Source organism: Equus asinus, chromosome 5 (assembly GCF_041296235.1).
Source record: "Equus asinus isolate D_3611 breed Donkey chromosome 5, EquAss-T2T_v2, whole genome shotgun sequence".
Classification (NCBI taxonomy): Eukaryota; Metazoa; Chordata; class Mammalia; order Perissodactyla; family Equidae; genus Equus; species Equus asinus.
In genome coordinates, this window is record NC_091794.1 from 48,260,129 (window position 1) to 48,282,569 (window position 22,441).

Sequence of the window (22,441 nt, forward strand, 5' to 3'; positions counted from 1 at the left end):
GGCAGCACTAAACAGCTCCATTAATTTTTAATTTTAGTTTCCCTTTGACCATTTAAGGGAAAAACCTAGCAGTTTACCAGAAAATCTCTCAGAGTCTCATTAACTCTGGGAGGGGCCCGTACAGGGCCCTCCTTCAAAGGTAGATAGGGGTGTCTGTAAAGCCATTAACTTAACAGACTTTTGTATAGTCTTTTCTTTTAGGTACCTCTTATATCTTAATGTTTCATTAGCTTTTTGTAATGAAACTTTCAATAAGGCTATTTTGGAATTTGGAAGCCTTTGTTTTTATGTGCACTTCTTGAATGATCTTATCCCATTGGAGTGTTCCTTCTAATGGCCAATGTAATTCCCCTGAGGCTGGCAGCGGTTTGCTAGGACCCTAGCCACCAACGGAATTTAACCTTCATTTCTGCCCAGCAATATCTGGCTGAAAATGGGTGCAACCCACATTTCTATTCAACATATTTTGGGGCCCCCAACCTGATATTTACTAATCCAAGCTCTCAGGGCATGAAACAAGCTTAGTAAGATTTTGCTATTCTTTGTAAATATTTAACAGCTTCTGGGACCATAGTTTTTAAGCAAGTGTGCTAGAAGGTGGCACACTTGATTCTTTAGAAATTAAAGATCCTAGTTCTGGTCTTAAATCTGCAGTTCTCAAGTCTAGTGTGCAAAAAAGACAAGTTTTGGAAGCTCAAAAGAGCCCCAAAGTGGCCACTGTAATTTCAGATCATCTTTTGTATTTTTGATCCACCGGAACAAAAATTTACAGGAAGAAGGACCATAGTTCTTAAATATAAACCCAAGTGGAGTTCCCAAGGGAGGTTGGGAACTTTTAGAAGATGAAATTCCCATGTTAAAGCATGATCAGACAAAGAGGTGCCAGTTGCAAGCCCCAGGTTATTCCCTGTGCTTCTGGCCCACTGGCCCAAACAGCTGTTTGGACAAACAACACAAAAGACAGGATTTGAGTACTCACCAGATAGGGAACACAACCTCAAATGGCAACAACTGTAGCCAGCTTAAACAGAGAAACCTTTCCAGATGGCGATAGCTGTGAGCCGGCTAAGAGACACTTGTCTCCTGGTCACTTGACCCCAGATTGGGCTATTGCCCCAGAATCCCAAAGAAAGGCAAAGACCTCACCAAAAGGGAGGGAGGTTCAAGCCTGAAAGGTCCCATGATCAGAGGAGTGAACTGTCCATGGAAGTGGATGAGCACACACAGGGTATGAAACCCGTTTCCAGGGGATGCTGGTCTGTGAAGGTGAGATCGCTCCATGTCCCGCTTTCTGGCACCATATGTCAACGTACAAAAACAGAAACCAGTTTAAGAGGCAAAGTGTTTATTTGGGATCAAAAAATTGCTATTTCGGGGCCACAGATTCAGGTGGGAACCCAAATATTGCCCCCCTAGGGAGTAAATGTCGGGGCTTTTAAAGGCAAAGAAGAGAGGTTGTATTACAAAGAATTTTAATTGGAGTTGCAGGCAGAGAGCTAGTCTTGGCTAAACATTGATTGACTATTGATTCTATCTTCAGAAAGTCTATGATCCTCAGTCTTCGTGGTGTCCGTTCTCCTGCTGACTTCTCAAACAATTGCTTGTAAAACAATTGCCGTTTTGGCCCAGTCCGAGGTTCAAGACAGCAAAGCAGTTTCTCTGGAAAGGCCTCCAACTCCACTTTAAAATAGCTTCGCTAAAGGCAATTTTGACAAGCTATACCAAGAATTTAAATTGGTAGACAGTGACGATGCCTAAATGATTTCACTTACTCTCTGGGACCCATCGTGTACCATCATTTAGGAGAGAGGGTTGCTTTGCCTGTTAGCTTGCTCTGGGCTGCTGCAGATTATTCCAGGCTCTAGGAAGATGCCAGTGGACATGACAGACACACTCCCTGCTCTCATGGGTCTTACTTTCTAGTGAAGGAGACAGACGAGAAGCAAGCAAAAAAATACTTCTAGCCAGTGATAAATGCTATGAAGAAACTAAACATGATGGAGTGGAGGGTGAGGGGTGTGGGGACAGCTTTTTTAGATCTGGTAGCCAGGGAGGACCTCTCTGGGGAGGGACGTTTAAGCAGAATGTTGACTGACAGGAAGGGACCACCCATAGGAGGATTTGGAAAAAACAATTAGTAGGCAGAGGAATAGGAAACATAGAGGCCCAAAGAACAAGTTTGGCAAGACTGAGGCACAGCCAGGCCAAGGTGATGGGAGATAACAGTAGGAGATGAGGCTGAGAAGGTGATGGCCAGCTCATGTGGGCTCATGTGCTGGAAGCATCTCGTTAGGACAGACCGTAGTCTCACCTTGTTTAGAGCAAGAATATTCATAACAGCTCCTATTTATTGGTGCCAGGCACCGTGCTAAGACATGTACGTGAATCATCTCAGTTAATCCTCACAAACTCTTCTGAGCTGGGCATTGCTGTTACCCTCATTGTCTAGATTTAGCCCTCAGGCTCAGTTGCCCAGATTCACACAGTGGGGCAAGTGGCAGAGCTGGATTGGAGCCCAGGGAGCTGACTTGAAGGCAGATGCTTAATTCCTGTGTAGCTGGTGCCGACTCCCGGAAGGCTGGTTGATGGATTGGATTCCTTTCTTGATACATATCCTCCTGTTAAAGAAAAAAAAACTATTGACAAAAGAGAGAAAGGAAGAAATCAGAAGAGTTCTAATGAATGGCATAATTAAGAGGAGCTTTAAATAAAGGCCAAGAATCAATTTACCGTATCTAATGACTATTAGAGAGAACAACTCATCATTGTCAAAACAGAAACCATTATCTTTTGCATTCAGCTTTCAAAATCCAACTGTCACTACTAAACAATTCCGAATTTCCAGGCTGCCACATCTCGGAGGGGCAGGGGAGAACCATTCATTAGGATGCCACGTGAATGGCACCCCCAGAGTTGAGCAGTGCCCTGACCGTGCAACACACCCAGCCATATCATTTCGTTGCTGAACAAGGCTGTTTAGGGCCTATTTGGAATCTCTCTGTGAATGAGAGAAAGTGCCAATTCCTGACGATGGTGCAGCCCTCCTTCAGCAGGTGTCCTGGTGCAGGGCACATGTGCACATTGGTGCCTGGTGGCCTATTCCTGAGGACATGTTTTGCAGCCCTTGGCCCTGGTGGTTATGCAACGAGCTGTGCTCTCAGGAGCCTCGCTGAGATTTGCTTTGTAATGGCAATGATGGGAGCTGGTACACCTGGGTAGGGGTCATCCCATTGTCATACCACACTGTTGTCTCTGGTATGGAGCTCTGGCCAGCTCTGGCTCTGACACCATTCAGGTATCCTTGACTTCTAGGCAGGCAAGTTCACAAGTCTGCTATGTTTGACTTTATTCTCAGATTGGTAAACCTGCCAGCTGTGGTTTTAAAAACCTATGCCTCCTTCCCAGTCAGGAACATAGCACACATAGTGCTCTGGGCCCATGCCACGCCGTCGGCTCTCTAGCTTGCATCAAAAGCCAAGCTGGGAGAAGGGACTGCAGCTAAAGAAGGACCTTTAGCAGATATCTCATCCATCTGATCTCTTTTAGCCTTTAGCCTGAGTTTTATCAACAGGCAGCTACATGTCTGGACTCAAAACTCAGCCGCATCAGAATCACTGAGTTACCATTTGATGTCGTGGCCTTGGCATTTATCTTAAGCAGTGTTAGGAGAATTCTTATAAAATGTGTGATTTCTGCATTTGCTGAAAATTATTGAGACTGTTATCCATTATATCGTTCAGTTGCCTTATGTTAGGTCCCAAATGAGAAATTTCCTTTGGAATTTAGTTTTTTTTGGGGGGGAGACCTCTTTATTTCTTTAATTTATTCATTTGATAAGAAAAACCAGGAACTCAGACTCACATTGCGTACCAGCACCATAGTTATATCAGTGTGGCGGTTCAGTGTTTGCTTTCTGTGACCTGGATGTTTTCCCTTTATTAACTATACCACATGTATGTCCTTTCCTGTAACTTATCCTAAATCCATCCCATTCCCTTTTACTGGGAAGGAGACAGCCTATATTTTGAAAAACAAATGAATGAAATGGAACTGTGTAGAAATCAATGTAGATTTGTCTACATTAAATCCCAAATTATAAAGCCACTAAAACATAATGCGGCTAGCAATTTCAGTACAGATTTATTATGGATTTCTTTTAAATGCTGACTTCTTATGTTACATTTACAATATTACTTAACTTATGTTCAGGTGTTCTGGCCTTACCTATCCAATCAAGTGCTTCATTTTATCTAATATTTGATGGAACATGCCCATTGTTACTGTATTCAGTTATCAGCTCATGCATTTGATCACTACACAGTCGCAGGTGAATCTGAATATGTGGTGTTAGATGCAGCATGACAGAGCTGGCATTTGTATTCACTTTAAGTTGATCCCATCCTTTCCCCCTTTGTGTTCCCACTGTCAATGTCATGCCTAACATCGACATCCTTTCTACTCAAAGTGTGGTCCTAGCGTGAGCATGGCCCGTGAGCTTGTTAGAAATGCAGAGTCCGCATTTTAACAGGATCCCAGATGATGCATGTTCACAGTAAAGTGTGAGAAGAGCTGTTCTATATTATTGCAGTAGCCTGCTAACCTGCCACACAACATCCCTCTTTCTCCTTCCTACGTTTGTTTCTAAAACATTGTTCCAATGATATTATCCTTCTATTACCTTACCAGGGCACGAGGATTCCCTTAATTAGTAAACAACTTTGTTTTTTTGTTAAAAACACAGATTGTCAGCCCTTTTTAATGAATCCGTGGTGGGGCCTAGGAGTCTATTATTTTTAAGAAGCATTTCAAGAGATTCTGATGATCAGGCAAGTTTGAGAAATACTGGTTCTGTGATAGAAACTCAGCCTCCTGTGCATGGCCTTCAGACCCTCCTCGATGTGGCCTTTGCCCGTTTTGCCTAACTACACTCCCTGAGACCTGGCCTCACTAACCTTTCTCCCAACACATGCAGCATTTCCACACCGTAGGGCCTCAGCTGACTCTTCCCTCCCCGTGGGATGTGCACCTTGACCTCCCAAGTACGAGGTTCCGCTTGATGGGATCCTTCCTGGCCTCGCCAGACACCACCTCTCCGGGAGACTGTCACTAGCTCGTTCTCTTAGTCAGAGCTAAGGACTCCTTCCTCCTTCCACCCATCACTCTTTGCTTTTCCCTTCTAGTACCTATCCCATTCAACCTAGAATCATTGTTTGTGCCCCACCAGCCTAGTGAGCTCCTTTGAGAAGATGTGTGATTTATCTTTGTGCTATTTCCAGCTCTGCCCTAAGTCCTCGCTTATCACTGTACTTTTCCATTAGGAAGCTTATAAATATAGATTGAATTGAATGGAAATATCCTTTTGAGAGTCCATATCCCATTGAGTGCCATTTATTAATGGTCCTTAAAACCACACATAATTTGAAATGAACAACAGATGATGTGGCTTGTTAGATGCTTCCTGGATTTTTTAAGGGGGGATTTTACTTACTGAAAGACTTACTTGCCTCTTTTATGAGAGTTTATTTTAGCAAACAGCAGCTCATTCCATTCTTCCACCAGCTGGGGGGCCTTCTCTACCTCCCACAAGTGCTACCTGCCGATACCAGGGACGTTCTTCCAGGCTTTGCCGTTAGTGTTTGAGTTATTTTGAATTGCTTGGTGCCAGTACTTCATAGAAAAACATAATAGAAAGATTTTGGATTTTTATTTGTTTGTTTCATAGTGATTTTTAAAAAATAAATCTCCCCTGTAAAAAATAAAATTATGTCTATCACCTGCTAAGAGTGTTTACCTCAGACTTGTCTTAATTTGTTCTTTTTGTTTCAGTAATTCAATACACCTTTAAAAATAATTATTATCTTCTTACAGGTGGTTGATAGTGAAAGATTCCTTTTTATTGTATATGAAGCCAGACAGCGGTGCTATTGCCTCCGTCCTGCTGGTAGATAAAGAATTCAGAATTAAGGTGGGGAGGAAAGACACAGAGACGAAATATGGACTCCGAATTGATAATCTTTCAAGGTAGAAATTTCAAATATTTTTAAAAGAGTTCCTACAAAAATCTCTTAAAAACAAAGTTTTTCTCCCAACCTTAAGTGAAGAAGGAGGTGAAATAATTTAAATGTTAGACAGTTGTCATTTAGAACTCATCCTCAATCAAAAGTAACGAAACTACTTTTTCCTTGTATATATTTTTAAGAATAGGATATCCTATTTGCAACAGTCAGAATAAACCATTCTCTGTGTTGATATACGCCTATTTTAATAAAATTGACTACTCAATAATACCAATTTACCAAAAAGATAAATTAAGGAGTGATAGTTCCCATTTTTAAAAAATAAATTTTACTTTATAAATTGATATCCTTTAATTAACAAAATACTTACAAAGTGATTTGATTTACAAAAATTCTGTTTACACACAGATTTTAAGAAAGATACCTTGAAAGAATACTCAAGTGTACATTTACTGTAGATTTTATTAGTGAGTGTGTGTGTGTTGATATATATGTTTCCTTCTGGAAGATTGTAGTTATGCAGTATGTATGTCTATTTCTCTATATATACATTACATTTGTTTCTATAAAGTTCAGCCTCACGTATACAAATATATACATTTCTTTCTTTACTCACATTGACTGACAGAGAGAGAGATATATATATATATACGCTTACCAATATACATTTGCCTGTGTGTGTGTGTAAAAAGATTCAGAACTTCCTGATCTTCTCTGACGGTAGAAGGTTCAAGATCAGTTGTTAAAAATGCAAAGATGCTGCCATTACACCTTCCTCCTGGTACTGCATTTCGGTTTTCTGGAGGGCCATAGAAATCAGGCCACAATTCTCACTGGTTGCCGTAACAGATCCTGGAACCAGTCTTTGGGGTCATGGGGCTGGAATACGCCATTGTGCTCAGCTTTGGTGGACTCAGAACAGGGAGGGCTCGCTCCCCTAAAGCACAGTCAGGATGATGTTTCAGAAGCTGAGGGAATGGACACCAGGCGGTACTAAGGAATATATCCTCTACTGGAGCCAACAACTCTCTAACTAACCCTTAGACGCAGGACCTCCACTTATCTTTCAGTGTCCTCCTCACAGCCTAGCACAGCTCTAGGCCTACGGTAAGTACCTTCACACATGTTTGCATGAGTGAATGAGTGAATAAATAACCCGAAAATTTATTTTTGCTGCATTAAATATATTTTTAAATCTTGCCAAAAATTTTTAGAAGTCTTCTTTTTGATATCAGTAAGATACTCTTTGCCTAAATTTTTCAACTCTTGTTTGCTAGAGTATCGAAACAAAGCAAGGCATGTTTAATCTCTAAAGTTGTCTGAGGAAACTGAACACAGAGTGACCATTCTTTCCCACATTTGGCTTTTCTTTGAAGGACACTTATTTTAAAATGCAATAGCTATAGACATGCTCGGTGGTGGGCAGGCGCTATAGAAGAATTCATCCAGAAACACGCCACCAACTTTCTCAGAGAGCATCGATTTGGGTCATACGCTGCTATCCAAGAGAACACTTTAGCGAAATGGTAAGATCTGTTTGCTTTGAGACTGTCAAAGCAGTTGTAGCTTTTCATATTATTGTGGTCTAAATTCACCTGGAATCAATGTTCAAAGCTGTAAAGAGATATTATGCATTATCTTTGAAAAGAGCCTCTCTTTGTAGGACTATCTGAGCATAGGTTAGTTTTCCAATTTTTGTTTTTAAGATTTTTTTTACATCAAGCTTTGGGTAGCTAGCTTTAGATTTTGAAGTTTGATTTTAAAAGTCAACTTTACACATTTTTTAAATTATTATTATTTTTTCCTTTTTTCTCCCAAAGCCCCCCGGCACATAGTTGTATATTTTTAGTTGTGGGTCCTTCTAGTTGTGGCTACACATTTTCTTACTGATGCAAATGGAAGGTTTATTTAAGTCATTAGCCACAATTGAGGAAAGAGAATTTACTTGCTAGATATTTCTTGTAAATAAAATCATGCTTAGCCTGTTTTCCGTGAATTGGAAACTGGTCTGGTTTTAGTCTCAGAAGAGCAACCATGTGTGAGTTCAGCAGGGTAGGAGAATTCGTCTGACCCCGTATGATGCTGAGACCAATTAATTTATTGTTCTCTAAGCAGAGAAGCATCCGGTTTCTTATTTCTTTTACTGACAGTCCTCCCTACATAGCAAATGGAAGGTGGGATTTTCAATTCTTGTTTTGTAGTTACACAAAGCAAACTGGTGATTATGAGGAGGCTCTAGGCAGTGGCTTCCATGTTTTGCTCTACAAAAGGATATATTTATTTTACTTATTTTTGTTGTTGTGAAAAAAAAAACGAAATGAAAAACTTGTCTTTCAGGTATGTTAATGCCAAAGGATATTTTGAAGATGTGGCCAATGCAATGGAAGAGGCCAAAGAAGAGATTTTTATCACAGATTGGTGGTTAGTATTTTTCCACGGGGACTTTGTCTGGAGGTTTCTATGTTTAGAAATATACAACATCGTCGTGCTGTTCCAGAACCGTACATTGTGAAAACCGGCAGTACCCACAGAGAGCTTGGCCAAAGTCTCAACCAATTAATTGTAATAGCCTCCAGTGAAACGTCTTTTCAAAAAACTTGGCATCCAAATATATTCTTAACATGTTTAGCTTGAACCATTTTGTTTTTGTCTTTCCATTTGGAAGCAGATACCTAAGTATTCATTTTAATAAAGATTACGTCAGAGGTAAGGGAACATAATCTTTCTTGGGCGTCTTTCCTCTTTTTGTTACGTCTGTCACCAGGTATGGTGAATATACTTCTTCTGAGTTGTCTCTTTGACGTTGAAATAATTCCATTTGCCTATTGCTATTAAAATGTCCTTGGTAATGCCCAGGCCTGGTCAGCTTTTATGGAGAGCTATCAGGTTTCAACTTTCTGATCCCCTTTAAAAACGTCCATGAGAGTTATAATGCTTGTTAAAGCCACTGGAATTCTCATATCTAAAACTCATTTAGCTCTTGGGAAATTTCCTCCTGGAGTCGGTATAGGCTTTATAGTCTGACTTTAGTTCCAATAACCCATCTGCCTGGACGGTTGAAACCCATTGCAGAAGCCAACGTTGTCTACAGTGGAAATGAAAATGTCTAAAATGTATTTTCCTTCTAAGAACTTAGTTGCTTGAAATGCCCCTTATTTTTTCCTATCCTCTTTCCTTCCAAATGCTACCTTATGTATGAACTGTGAAAATATCATCATAATTTATTTCCTCCTAATTCTAGATTTTGCAGGGAGGAGAGAGTAATTAAGAATGTGAACTCATCTTCTTCTACTATTTTGCCTCAGTGATGTGGGAATCTATAAATCTAGGGCACGCTTTCCCAACCTGGGCACTACTGACATTTTGGGCCAGATAATTCTTTGTTATGGGGCAGGGGGCGGGTGGGGGGCGTTGTTCTGTACATTGTGGGATGTTTAGCACAATCAGCATCCATGGCTTTTACCCCCTCGATACCAATAGCAAGCTCCCAGTTGTGATAACCAAAATGTCTTCAGACACTGCTAAATGTGCCCTGAGGGGACAAAGTTGCTCTTGGTTGAGAATCATTGATCTAGTCAATAGATAAAGTGTGTGACGGTCAGCATGTTTGAGAACCTTTTTATTCTCATGTTTGTGGAGGAGCTTATGCTCGGCCTTTATATTCTTGCCAAATTTTGTCTCTTCAGTCAGTTAACCAGGAATTAGAGAAAGTTTCATACTTAGGAGCTATTTCTTAGGTTGAATACTTTTAAACACTTAGGATAGTAAATTCAAGCTCACAGTAGTACTATATTCCTTTAAAAATATTTCTGAAAATTGGACAAAGACATGAAAGAGGCTGAAAATAGTTTTTCCATTGAGCCCATATTTTCGTGTTTTATGCAAGAAAATAATATCTCTTTTGAAAGTTCTGAACAGTAAAGTACAGACTGTCACTTAAACATCTAAAGAGATGGAACCCTGAATGTTTTCTCTTCTCCTGTCAACAGGAAACTGAATCAGGAGATTATTTCTTTTTCGTGACTGCACTAAGATAACATCTTATTACAACACTCTGAAATAAAACCTTCTCGGTATCTTCCCTCATGACAAGTGAAGACAAATCTTGTCATGCAAGTATATTGCAAAAGGGAGCATTCAGAAATTTAACCAAACCCTGATATGTTGGAAGTGAGAGAGTGAAAAGCATAGTTAGAGGATGAACATGCCCTTTAGAAGCTTCTCATCTAATTCAAGAGACATCATATACTTAAGTGAAAACTGTATTAATATGTTTCTAAAGCAATTAGTATGCAAGCAAAGGCAGGCAGAGTGAAATGAGAAACAACTTGGGACCTAGAAATGCTTGGCTCTATTTGTTCATTAATTTACTTGTAATTTATTCAGTTCATTTGTAATTTATTCACTCATTTATTCCAGAGCTATTTAGTGAGCACTCACTCTGGACACATACTGAACTAGGCCATGTGTATAAAGATGAATGAGACGCAGCCCCTACCCTGGAACGATATAGAGTTGAGAAATCATATGTAAAACAATGGATTGGGGAAAACTCAGTGATGAGGATCAACATAGCAGAAGGCATGGAGGGCGCACAGAGGAAGGGACAGTGACTGAGCCTGCAGAAGCTGTGGATGCTTCACTGAAGAGACGCTGGCTTAGGCCATGGGTGGTGGAGTTGACCAGATACAGACAGGTGAGTGTTTCAGGCAGAGGGATAGCCAGGACCAAGGCATAGAAGTGCAAGAGAACGCAGCAATTTTGGAGGATGGTCGAGGTTTGTACAGCTTAAGCATAGCATCCTTTGGGTTGGTGGGTGGAGACGACACTCAAAAGATGGGTTAGGCCCAAATTGTGCAGGGCACTGGGTAAGCTGCTAAGGGGTTTGCACTTAATCCTGTGAACACTGGGAACCACTGAAAAATTTTAAGCATGGGAATTTTAATCAAGTTTGTTTTCTAAAAGGGACCGTTTGGGTAATAGTGTAGAAAATGAATTGAACAGTAGTTATAGAGACCATTTAGCTAGTTATGGTTGTGATCCAGGAGAGAAACTGTGAGAGTCTCTTCTCTGACCACCTTAGGAGCCTGACTATTACTAACTTGGGGCAAGTCATGTTAACCTTTCTAAGGGGTAGTTTCTAAGGCATCATCGAAGTAACATTAACACTAAGAGCTACCATTTGTTGAATTCTTACTAGATGCCAGGGACTGTGTTACAGATGAGATAACTGAGACTCAACGAGGCAGGTTAGGAAACTGCCGTGGTCACACAGTGGGCGTGTGCTGGTGCTGCCTTGGCTCCAGGTGTGTCTGCCCCAGCACCCACATGTCACGGGTCCTCTCAGAGGAGCCGGCTGCGCTGCGTGGTGTCTGGAGTTCCTTTGTACTCTGAGGTTCTTTTAAGTGCAGACTGAATTTTCTTAAGGTGCTGGATAAAGTAGTAATCAGATTTGGGTAGGTATAGTCAGGAGAAATTTTCTGAAGAGGTAAATTCTAAGGTCAAGTTAGAAGACGTAATGATTTGTTAAAACAGCCCAGATTATCTGAAAACTAAGATAAAGAGTAAATCCCAGCTAGAAGTTGAAGGTATCCAAAGGAGTGTTTCTACATCAAGAGGAGTCAGCATTCTTCATTTGTTTATCTGGATCAACCAGCAGAACGCTTGTTTTATATCTTTTCTGTGCTTGGTGCTGTTTCTCGTCACCTACGAGCTAACTATCCGATGTTCTTGGGAGTAAGTCCTAAAACGAGGACACCAAGATGTGCCTTCCAGCTCTGTTGCTAAATTGCTGTAACTTAGGAAGGGTCCAGAGTGTGGTTTAGCTCAGCCTCTCCCTGACGGTGGTGATTCTGATGACCTCTGGCCGGCAGGGATGTGGAGCAAGTGTGCTGAGTCTTGGCCCAGACTGGTTCTCTGCCTGGCCTGTCGGGGGTGGGTGTGGGTGGGGTCTGTCCCAGCCTCTGTACTGAGTCTGTGCCTTAAACCCGTCAGAGATAGACAGGATTAATAAAACTGCAGAATAAAGAAGAAAAACAGTAAACAAAGATTTTGAAAGGGGGAGTTTATAAAAGGAAGAGAACCAGGTAAGAAACTGGGCTGGAGACACAGGCTATAAAATAAAAAACAAAATCAACGTTGCATTATTGACCGGCTCCCAAGCTAAGACTGTTCTAAGTGAGAGGACACATTCAAGTTGATTTTAATGTTATAAGTGTTTTTCAAATGGTGGGTTGAGACTGTTTAGTAATTATTTATTAAAATGATTTATTGGGTTATGATCAGAATTTTTTTAAAGAATGGGATAGGATAGGAAAAGGAAAGAAATGAGAAAGGCAAGGTGCAACTTAAGTGTTAGTAAGGGTTATTTTGTGAAGTTTTTCTTTCAGTAGTAAATGGATGGATGGATAGAGGTATTGGGATGGATGTATAATGCATTTCTGTGGATTATGATACAAAAAATTCGAACACCACTGACTTTAACAAGATTGGCAAACTTTTTCTATAAAGGGCCAGATAGTAAATGTTTGAGGCTTTTCAGGTCATAGATAGTCTCTGATGCATATTCTTCTTTGTTTTTTTTTTAAAATAACATTAAAAGTGTAGGGGCTGGCCCCGTGGTGCAGTGGTTAAGTACGCACATTCCACTTCGGCGGCCCGGGGTTCACCGGTTCGGATCCTGGGTACAGACGTGGCACTGCTTGGCCAGCCATGCTGTGGCAGGCATCCCATATATAAAGTAGAGGAAGATGGGCACAGATGTTAGCTCAGGACCAGTCTTCCTCAGCAAAAAGAGGAGGATTGGCAGCAGTTAGCTCAGGGCTAATCTTCCTCAAAAAAAACCCTCAAATATGTAACAGCCATTCCTAGTTCGTGGGCCATACTAAAACAGGCTGTGGGCCAGATTTGGCTTGTGCATCACAGTTTGCCAATCGTTGTCTTAGAAAGTTGATTTCAGTTACTATATTATGTCAACACTAAGAGCTAAATGTATGGTTAACTTTTTTGTGTTTTTTTATGCTGAGGAAGATTTGCCCTGAGCTAATGTCTGTTGCCTCTTTTTTATAAAAAATAAAAATCTTCCTCTTTTTTATGTGAGCCACCACCACAGCATGGCCAGTGACAGACAAGTGATGTGGTTCCACGCCCAAGAACCGAACCTGGGCCACCAAAGCAGAAAGCACTGAACTTTAACCACTAGGCCATTGGGGCTGGCCCTGGTTAACTTTTTAAGAAACTGTCAATCTGATTTCCAAAGCGGTTGTTTTTTAGTCCCACCAGCAACGTATGAGAGTTCCCATTTCTCCTCATCATTACTAGTGCTTGATATTGTCAGTCTTTTTAAATGTTAGCCATTCCAAAGGGTATGTAGGAGTATTTCACTGTAGTTTTAATTTGCATTAGCAACATCTTTTCATGTTAAGCATATTTTCCTGTGATTTTTGGACATTTGTTTAGCTTTTTTTGAAACACTTTCACATCTTTTTTCCCCTCTTTTTTATTGGATCTTCTTCATGTTGAGTTGTAAGAGAACTTTACACATTCTAGTTACAAGATGTTCCACTTCATGCTGGCCTCCATGGTTCCTGATGAGAAATTCACAGCCATTTGAATTACTGTTCCTCTAAATAATGCACTGTTTTTCTCCTGAGTGCTTTCAACATTTTCTCTCTGTCTTTAGTTTCAATGGTTTGATTATGATGTTTCAGTTTATCCTGTTTGGGGTTCACTGAGCTTCTTGAATCTGTAGGTTTATGTCATTCATCAAATTTGAGAATTTTTCAGCCATTATTTCTTCAAACTTTTTTTGTGCATTTCTCTCTCTCTTTCCTCACCTTCTGAGTCTCCAATGACACAAATAGTCTCTTTTGGTATTGTCCCACAGGTCTCCGAGGCTCTGTTCATTATTTTTCAGTCTTCTCTTTGTTACTCAGATTGGATAAATTCTATTTACGTATCCTTAAGTTCACTGATTCTTTCCTTTGTCACCTCCATTCTGAATCGAGCCTGTCCAGCGAGAGTTTGTTTTTTGTAGTTGTATTTTTCAGTTTGAAAATTTCTCTTTGGTTCTTCTTTTCTGTCTTTCCATTTGTTTTGACAGTGCCCACCCTTGCTTGTTGAAACATTTTTGTAATGTCTGACAAAGAATTAAGGTAACTAATTCTGACATCTATCTCATTTTGGCATTAGCATCTTTTGAACATCTTTCCTGCAAGTTGAGACTTTTTTGTTTCTTTGTAAGCCAAATAATATTCCTTTGTATTCTGGAAGTTTTGAATATTAGGACTCTGGGTCTTGTTTAAATCTTATGGAGAATGTTGATATTTTTGTTTTAGCAGGCAATTGGCCCATTTGGGTTCATGCACAAAGTTCCAACTAACCTTCTATCTATGTGTTTTCAATGTCACTTTTGTTTTCAAAGCCTTTGCAGTGCTGTTCAGATCTATCCCCCATGTGCTCCACCTAGTGGCCAGTTGGGGTAGTGGTCTACTTCTTATTTCAGTTCTCAAACTCTTTGGTATGACATTTAGGATCAAATCGACACATGGGCAGCTTGGGAGTGAGTTAGAAGTTCCTAAACAACTTTATAGCCTTGTTTTCCTGAGCTCCACCCTCTCCATGATCTCCCCACTACTTTTGGGTTCACTGTGGCTTCCCTTTTTAGTCCTCTAGCTAGAAAGATAGCTCTTTACTTACCCTGCTCTGCCACACTTTCTGCAATGACACTTCTGTCCAGAACCAAACAATGGATATTAACATCGTCCTCTTGGAACCACAGCTCTTCCAGTTGGAGAGGAAAGTTCCACTTCCTCAGAGTTTTTGGTGCTTTCAGGCCCCTCGCTGCCACCTCTGTTGCTGTCAGAAGATCCCACTCTTTCTCCTCAAGCCTGAACTAGAGAACTTACCCTGGTGTTCTTTCTACCAGTGTCAATGCTCATTTCCAGGGTCTCTCTCCAGGCTGAGGAATCAGAGGGGGAGAAAAAGCTAAAATCATCACTGTTTACATGGTACGTCAAATTCTGTTCTTCTTGCTCAATGTCAAGTCTTCCAGTTCATGAACACTGTATATCTCTCCATTTATTTAGATCTTATTTTTCTCAGCACTGTTTGTACTTTCCATATACAAGTCTTGCACACATTTTTTAAATTTATCCCTAAGTTATTCATGTTTTTTTATGTTGTTGTAATTGGTAATTTTTAAAATTCATGTTCCAATTGTTCACCGCCAGCATATAGAAGTGCAATTGATTATTTATATTGACCTTATGCACTGCAACCTTGCCTGATTCACTTATTAGTGCTAGTAGCTTTTTTATAGATGCCTTAGGATTTTCTCCATAGATGATTATGTGATTTGTGAATAATGATAGTTTTACTTTTCCCTTTCCAATCTGTGTGCTTTTTATTTTATTTTATTTTGTTTTGTTTTATTTTATTTCCTTATTGCGTTGGCTAGGATCATCAGTAAAATGTTCAATAGAAGTGAGAGAATGGACATCTTTGCCTTGTTCTCAGTAGTAGGAGAAAAGCATTCAGTCTTTTATTATTATGCTTTGGGTAAATTTTTTTATAGGTGCCTTTATTACTCTGAGGAAATTCCTTTCTGCTTATAATTTATTGAGAATTTTTATCGTGAATGGGTGTTGAATTTTGTCAAAATTTTTTTCTACATTTATTGAAATGATCATATTTTTTTTCTTTTTTTGTTAATGTGGTGAATTGCATTGATTGATTTTCAACTTTTAAACCAACCTTGCATCCTAGGATAACCCCACTCGGTCCTGATCTATTATCCTTTTTATAAGTTGTGGGGTTTTGGTAAAGACTTTTACCTCTGATGGTAAGGGGTATTGTTCTTAATTTTTTCTTTTCTTGGATTGTCTTTGCTTGGTTTTGGTTGGGATAATGGTGGCCTCATTAAATGAGATAGTCAGTGTTCCCCCTCCTTTGTTTCCTGAGTTTGGGTAGGATTGCCTATAAAGTTGTTGGGATCTGTAGGGGGGTTTTGTGTGACAAAGTTTTAAATTATGAATTAATATTTTAATAGATATAGGGCTAGAGTTTTGATTTCTTTTTGCTTCCATTTGGTAACTTATTTTTTTCAAGGGAATTGTCCATTTTATCTAAATTGTCATAATTATTCATATAGTGTTATTTGTAATATTCTTTTATTATCCATTTAATTTTATTTTAATGTCTGCAGGCCTTGTAGTGTCTTTCTTTCATTTTTTTCATATTGATAACTTTTGCTTCTCTTTTTTTCTTTTTTTAACCAAGTTATCACATTTTTATTTTTTTATCTTCCAGTACTTGTGTACAAGCATACTTTTTTTGCAAAGTTGATATAATAGCATATATAAAATTATGTATTTCTCCATCTGAGATTATATTATATATTTTTTACTATGACTATGTGTTTATTTAATCTTTTTTTAAAAAAACTGTTTTATTGAGGTATGATTGACATACAAAAAGCTGTACATATTTCATGTATACAACTTGATGAGTTTGGAGATAAGTGTATGCCTGTAGAATTGTTACCACAATCAATGCTATAAACATATCCATCACCTCCAAAAGTTTTTTCCCATCCTTTTTTTTTTTTGAGGAATATTAGTCCTGAGCTAACATCTGCCCCCCACCCTCCTCTTTTTGCTGAGGAAGACTGGCCCTGAGCTAACATCCGTGCCCATCTTCCTCTACTTTATATGTGGGACTCCTGCCACAGCATGGGTTGACAAGCTGTGCATAGGTTCGCACCCAGGATCCGAACCAGCTAACCCCAGGCCACCAAAGCGGAACATGCAAACTTAACCACTGCGCCACTGGGCTGGCCCCTTCCCATTCTTTTTATTTATTTTTATTTTCATTTTTTGTGAAAAGAACATTTAACATAAGATCTATCCTCTTAGCAAATTTTTAAGTATACAATATAGTATTGTTAACCATAGGCACTGTGCTGTACACTAGATCTCTAGGACTTGATCATCTTGCATAACTGAAACTTTGCACTCTTTGACCAAGACCTCCCTGTTTCCTCCTCCCCTCTGCCCCTGGTAACCACCATTCAAGGAAGCAATGTTGGTGAGAATGTAAGTTGGTGCAGTCAACATGGAAAACAGTATAGAAGTTCCACAAAAAATTAAAAATAGAACTACCATATGATCTGGCAGAACCCCTTCTGGATACATGTCCAAATGAATTGAAATCAGGATCTCAAAGAGTTGTCTACATTCCCATGTTCAGTGCAGATTATTCAAAGACATGGGATCAATCTAAATACCCATCAAGGGACGGATGGATTAGGAAAATGTGTTATTAACATTCAATGGAATATTGATCAACCTTTAAAAAAAAAGGAGATCCTGCCATTTACAACAACATGGATGAACCTGGAGGGCATTATACTAACTGAAGGACGCCAGACACAGAAGGACGCCACTTACATGAGGAATCTAAAATAATCAAACTCCCTTTTTCTTCTTTAATCTAGCTAGAAGTTTATCAGTTTTGTTAATCTTTTCAAAGAGCTAGCTCTTTGTTTCATTGAGTTTTCTCTATTGCTTTCCTATTTTATATTACATTGAGTTCCACTCTTATCTATTAGTCCCTTCCTTCTTCTTAGCTTGGGTTTAATTTGTTCTTTTCTCTGTCTTCTTAAGATGGAAGCTCTTATCATTGATATTAAACTTTGTGTTCTTATATAAGCATATAAAGCTATAAAATCTTCTAAGAGGAACATTTACTTAAAAGCACATTTTAACATCTCTGAAATCAAGATGCTTCTTACACTCAATAACATCTTAGAGTTATAACTGTCATCATTTTTTCTTTCTTAGTGATATACACAGGAATGATGCATCTTACAATCACTGATGTCCCAGACCCAATGAAAAGCAATATTATACAATTCTTTTGAACTTTGCTTATCTAATAATTTTTTAGTAAAGAGCCTGACATAGTGATGCTTGTGAGTCATAGCTGCTCTCCCTTTACCATTGTTTACACTTTGTTTATAGCATGATTATCAGTCTTTTATCTTTTTATGCATTATCCTCAAAATCGAGTGTTCCTTGAGAGCTCTCTTTTGATCCTCTGAAGTCTCCAGCAGAATACTCTGCATACGGAGTACACAATGATTGTAGTAAATAAAGGACAATAAAGCCTTAATTGCAGAGTATAGAATTAAACGTAGCCCCAAAACTAAGCCCTCTGAGTCCCTAATTAACATGTACATCAAAAAACTGCAAGTACATACATGTTGTTAGATATCTCCTACCTTCAGTGAATGAGTGGTGCACAGTGATGCACTTTTCTGCTTAAAACAGGCCTCTTTTTAATTCATCTCAGATCTTTTCCTAGCAATTGCTGCATTTTTTGTTTGTTTGGACATAGATTACCTTTGAATTGTTTCCTACTCTGAATTAAGTATGCAAGTATTTCTACTGTGCGTACACCTCCATTTGTCTATTAACTGATTTATCTTACCCAATATGTGTTTCCTTCAGATACTTTATCTCTGGGTTTGTATTTTCTTTAACTGAATGAAATAGAGCATAAAATTATTTCTTTTAATCTCTTCAGCTCCTTCAAACCCTGCTCACACGGCTCTCTGGCAAGGCAAGCTTCCGGTCCAGTGTCCTATGAGGCTTTAATCCTTGCCCAGTCTACTCCTGCCCTTTAGGCCTAGCATTTCAGCAGATGAAGTGGTTTTTTTGTTGTTCATCTTTTCTTTGTTTTTCCTCATTCCAGAGGAGTTGCATCACATACAGATTTAACTCAGACACTGACTTTAGAACTCAACTCTAAGGGAAAAAGTGAGTTTACTGTACTCTTAGCTGCCTGCGGCACTGCTGAAGAGAAGAGCCCAGGACTCCATTCTCACACTGAATAATCATCTCTCAGCGAACTTGCCTTCTTCCCTGCTCAGGAAGCCCAGCTCCCATGGACACCACTCTTTGGTATAGGAAGTCAATGTTTATGCTTATCAATTAGAACACTTTTTCCTTGGAGTAACAGAATGCTCATCTAAAGGTGATTTTAACAATGAGGATTTATTTGTCTCATTTAATGAGGATTCAAAGTGAAGCAATCCTAGAGATGGTGGAGTAGTTCCGTGATTTCAGGCTTCTGGTCTTCCCCTTAGAATTTCAATGTGGCTGCACTGCCCTAAGCATCAAATCCCCATACAACATCTGTCCTAGAGCTGCGTTTCCTGTTTTGTGTGTGTGTCTCTCTCATCAAGGAGGAAAAACTTTCCCATTAATCCCTCATGTACCTCCTCATATATCTCATTGTCCAGGTTGTGTCACCTCACGCTCTAGCTGCACAGGAGTCTGGGAGAGCAAGTATTTAGAACATGCAGACTCTATAGTGGGAGGTAGGCTCTGACAGCAAGGAAGGCGAAGGAAGAGAATGGCTGTTGGCTGGGCATTCAACAGTATCTGCATGCGTGTGTGTTGCCTGTATGAGTAAGAGAGAGCGAGCGAAATCTAAATTGGCTTTTGTGTGGATAGATGCTCTTGCTCCCGTAGGAAGTTGTCCATGGACCCATAGCAGAACTTTGGATGACCCGCCACAGTGGAGGAGGAGGATGGCATTTGGGCTTAAATTGCCTTTGCTTCCTATGACACAATTAGAGCTTGATATTTTGTTTTAGTTACTTGGAATCTTGGTTTCCTGATTTCAGGTTGAGCCCAGAAATCTTCCTGAAACGCCCAGTGGTTGAAGGAAATCGGTGGAGGTTGGACTACGTACTTAAACGAAAAGCAGTATGTACTTTCCAAAGAAATGCTGATATGATTTTTTAAATGTTTATTGCCTCTGAAGTGACTTTTCTTTTTCAAAGCCCTTCATACATACTTATAACATTTTTCTTTAGAGTTTGACAAGAACTAGAATACGTACTGTTTTCAAGTTCATTTGATTCCGATTTTTTTCCTGTTACTCTTGAGTACATAAATATTTTAGCCTAATTCACAGCATGGACTATAGTAGCAACTCTCATTTTTGTTCCTTAACCAGTTATGGGCAGTAATTTTTATAGGAAAAAATTGTAATAAAATTTCATCATTGAATAATAAATGATGAAATGAAACATAGCATTTTATTTTATTCATTATTCTGTCATTTGAGCAAAAGACAAAGTCATCTGTAGAATGATTTCAGTCAGATGGGGCCAAGCTGATGTGGAAGAATATCAAAGAGGAGGGACATTAAGAATTGGTGGTGTTTGGTTCCAGTTTGGGGACAGTTCAGGGTAATAATGTGAAATTGTTTCCTGGGCAGTTGACCCTGTAGATTCTAGGTGAGCATTGAGTGTGTTCTTTTTATTATAAAAAGTAAATAACTGTAGCAATACAGGTTCACTAACAACTACTTTACATTCATATTTCTAACGAAATTATTTTTATATAGTTGGCTCTCAACCAAGTTAAATTAGGTTGAATTAGAATAGATCTGAATTTGTTATTAACCATGTCCAAATTAGGGAGTGCTATCCTTTTTACTATTATTTGAAACTGTCTTCATCTTTTTTATTCTATCATTAAACACTCTAGCAGAATTTGTAGATCCTAAGTAATTGGGGGTGGGACTTTTCTATTTCTCACAGGCCATCAGTCATTTTTCCTTTTCCATCCTCAGCATTCTTAACCCTTTTCCCCCCTCACCTGTACCCTCATTTCAATGTCTTTTCCCCATACTTTTACTTTAGGATTTTCACAGATATCCATAGATGTAGTCAGACCTTACTGCTAGTATTGAAGGCAAAAGAAGTTGATCATCTTTATTTCAGACACTTGTCGTGCCAAACAGTATCATTTTCGTGGCTAGTCTAATTTGTTGTCTCAACAGAATTCCATTCACAAAATTGGAAATTATGGGCCTGAAAAGCATTATTTGCATATTCATTGAATAATTCAGCACATAGTTACCCGACGTCTCCTATGAGCTGGGTACTATGCTAATTACTGAAGATGCCATGTGTGTAAATAGGATTCCATCCCTGCCCGTGGAGAGCTTGCTGAAGGACTCACATCCTGGGCTCAGTCCTAGCCTTACAAACTGCTTTCTAGGTATTGAATGGGTTATGACTTTCTCCTTGTTTCTCTCTGTGAAATGGCACTGTCCTCACTTCTCAAGATTCCAGTTTAGTAAGTTTTTCCAGGCTTGCTTAGCAATCATCGGTCATAAAAGTAAATCCTCTTCTCGTGGTACTTATCCGATACTTTACTGTTTTAGGTTTCAATCAACATGTATTTGTTGAATATCTACTATTTATAGGGCACTTGGCTAATAAAATGGGGATGTAGATGAATAAAAGACATTATTCTTGACCTATAGGAGCTTAAAAATCTACACAAGTCAGAGCCAACCCCCTGGGCGAGTGGTTAAAGTTCTGTGTGCTCTGCTTCTGTGGCCCAAGTTCATGGGGTCAGATCACAGGTGTGCATCTACTCCACTCATCAGCTATGCTGTGGAGGCATCCCACATACAAAATAGAGGAAGATTGGCATGGATGTTAGCTCAGGGCTAATCTTCCTCACCAAAAACACCCACAAAAACAACCTACACAAGTCAACTGGGTCCAGAGACAAATCTGGATATAGCTTGAAAGGCAGGAGGGAAGGCACTGCATAGGTCTGGTAGGGAAGCCTCCCAGCATGAGGAATTTAGGGCATTTAGGATGGGCAAAAGTTTAAAAAGAAGAAGTTTCTAGGTGTAGGAAATGTGGTAGGGAGACGTACTGGAAGCAGGAATTCGGAAAGCTTTGTCAGTCACAGGATGGTGACAAGGTTGATTACCCCCGGGTTCAGCAGAGGAAGGATGGGGATCAGGCTGGAAAGGCAGGCTGCTGCTGGGGTGGGGAGGCTTTGAGAGCCAAGCCAGGGGTTTGACTTTATGGAAGACAGTGGGGAAGACTCTTTGGGAGGGGGCTCGGTGGAGGATGGATGGTCTGATCCAAATGGTGTGTTGGGAAGGAGAATCTGGTAGTGGGAGGAAGTAGGGAGAATTCAGATTTGGAGAGCTCAATTTTAGCTCCCTTGAGTATGAGGTGTCTACAGGACACCTAAGAAAACTCGAGAAAGCTGGTTGATGCTAGGGCTCAGGAGGAAGATCCTGCAGGCCCTCCCTGTACCCGATGTGAGCTGCACGTGCTTGTTTGTTCCCCTCAGCGTCCCTGTCCAACTGCCTTTTTGAGCACTAGTGTGGCTTCTCTTTGCTTTTGTGGCCCAGGAACCCTGGTGAGGTCCCAGGTGAACACCATGGCACCTCGTTTCAATTTCATCCACTTCCTGAAACTTGTAATTTTTAAATTGCACATAATGATTTTTTAAAAATTTCCTAAGGAAATAGTAATACTATTAAATATTAATTTCTCAGTGGTACATTTAGCAGAATTGCTCCTCCCTAATCTTGCT

At 39.7% G+C, this 22,441-nt stretch overlaps 1 protein-coding gene across 6 annotated transcripts in view; it reads left to right on the forward strand.

Annotated features, from left to right (window-relative positions):
• PLD1 (phospholipase D1) overlaps window positions 1-22,441 on the forward strand; it is a 201,646-nt gene that overhangs the window by 98,403 nt on the left and 80,802 nt on the right. For all 6 annotated transcript variants that reach the window (XM_014866815.3, XM_070509440.1, XM_070509441.1 and 3 more), the window contains exons 9-12: window positions 5,869-6,021; window positions 7,394-7,543; window positions 8,355-8,438; window positions 19,708-19,789. In XM_014866815.3, coding sequence (XP_014722301.2) covers window positions 5,869-6,021; window positions 7,394-7,543; window positions 8,355-8,438; window positions 19,708-19,789 — 469 coding nt within the window. The remainder of the gene's footprint in view (window positions 1-5,868; window positions 6,022-7,393; window positions 7,544-8,354; window positions 8,439-19,707; window positions 19,790-22,441) is intronic.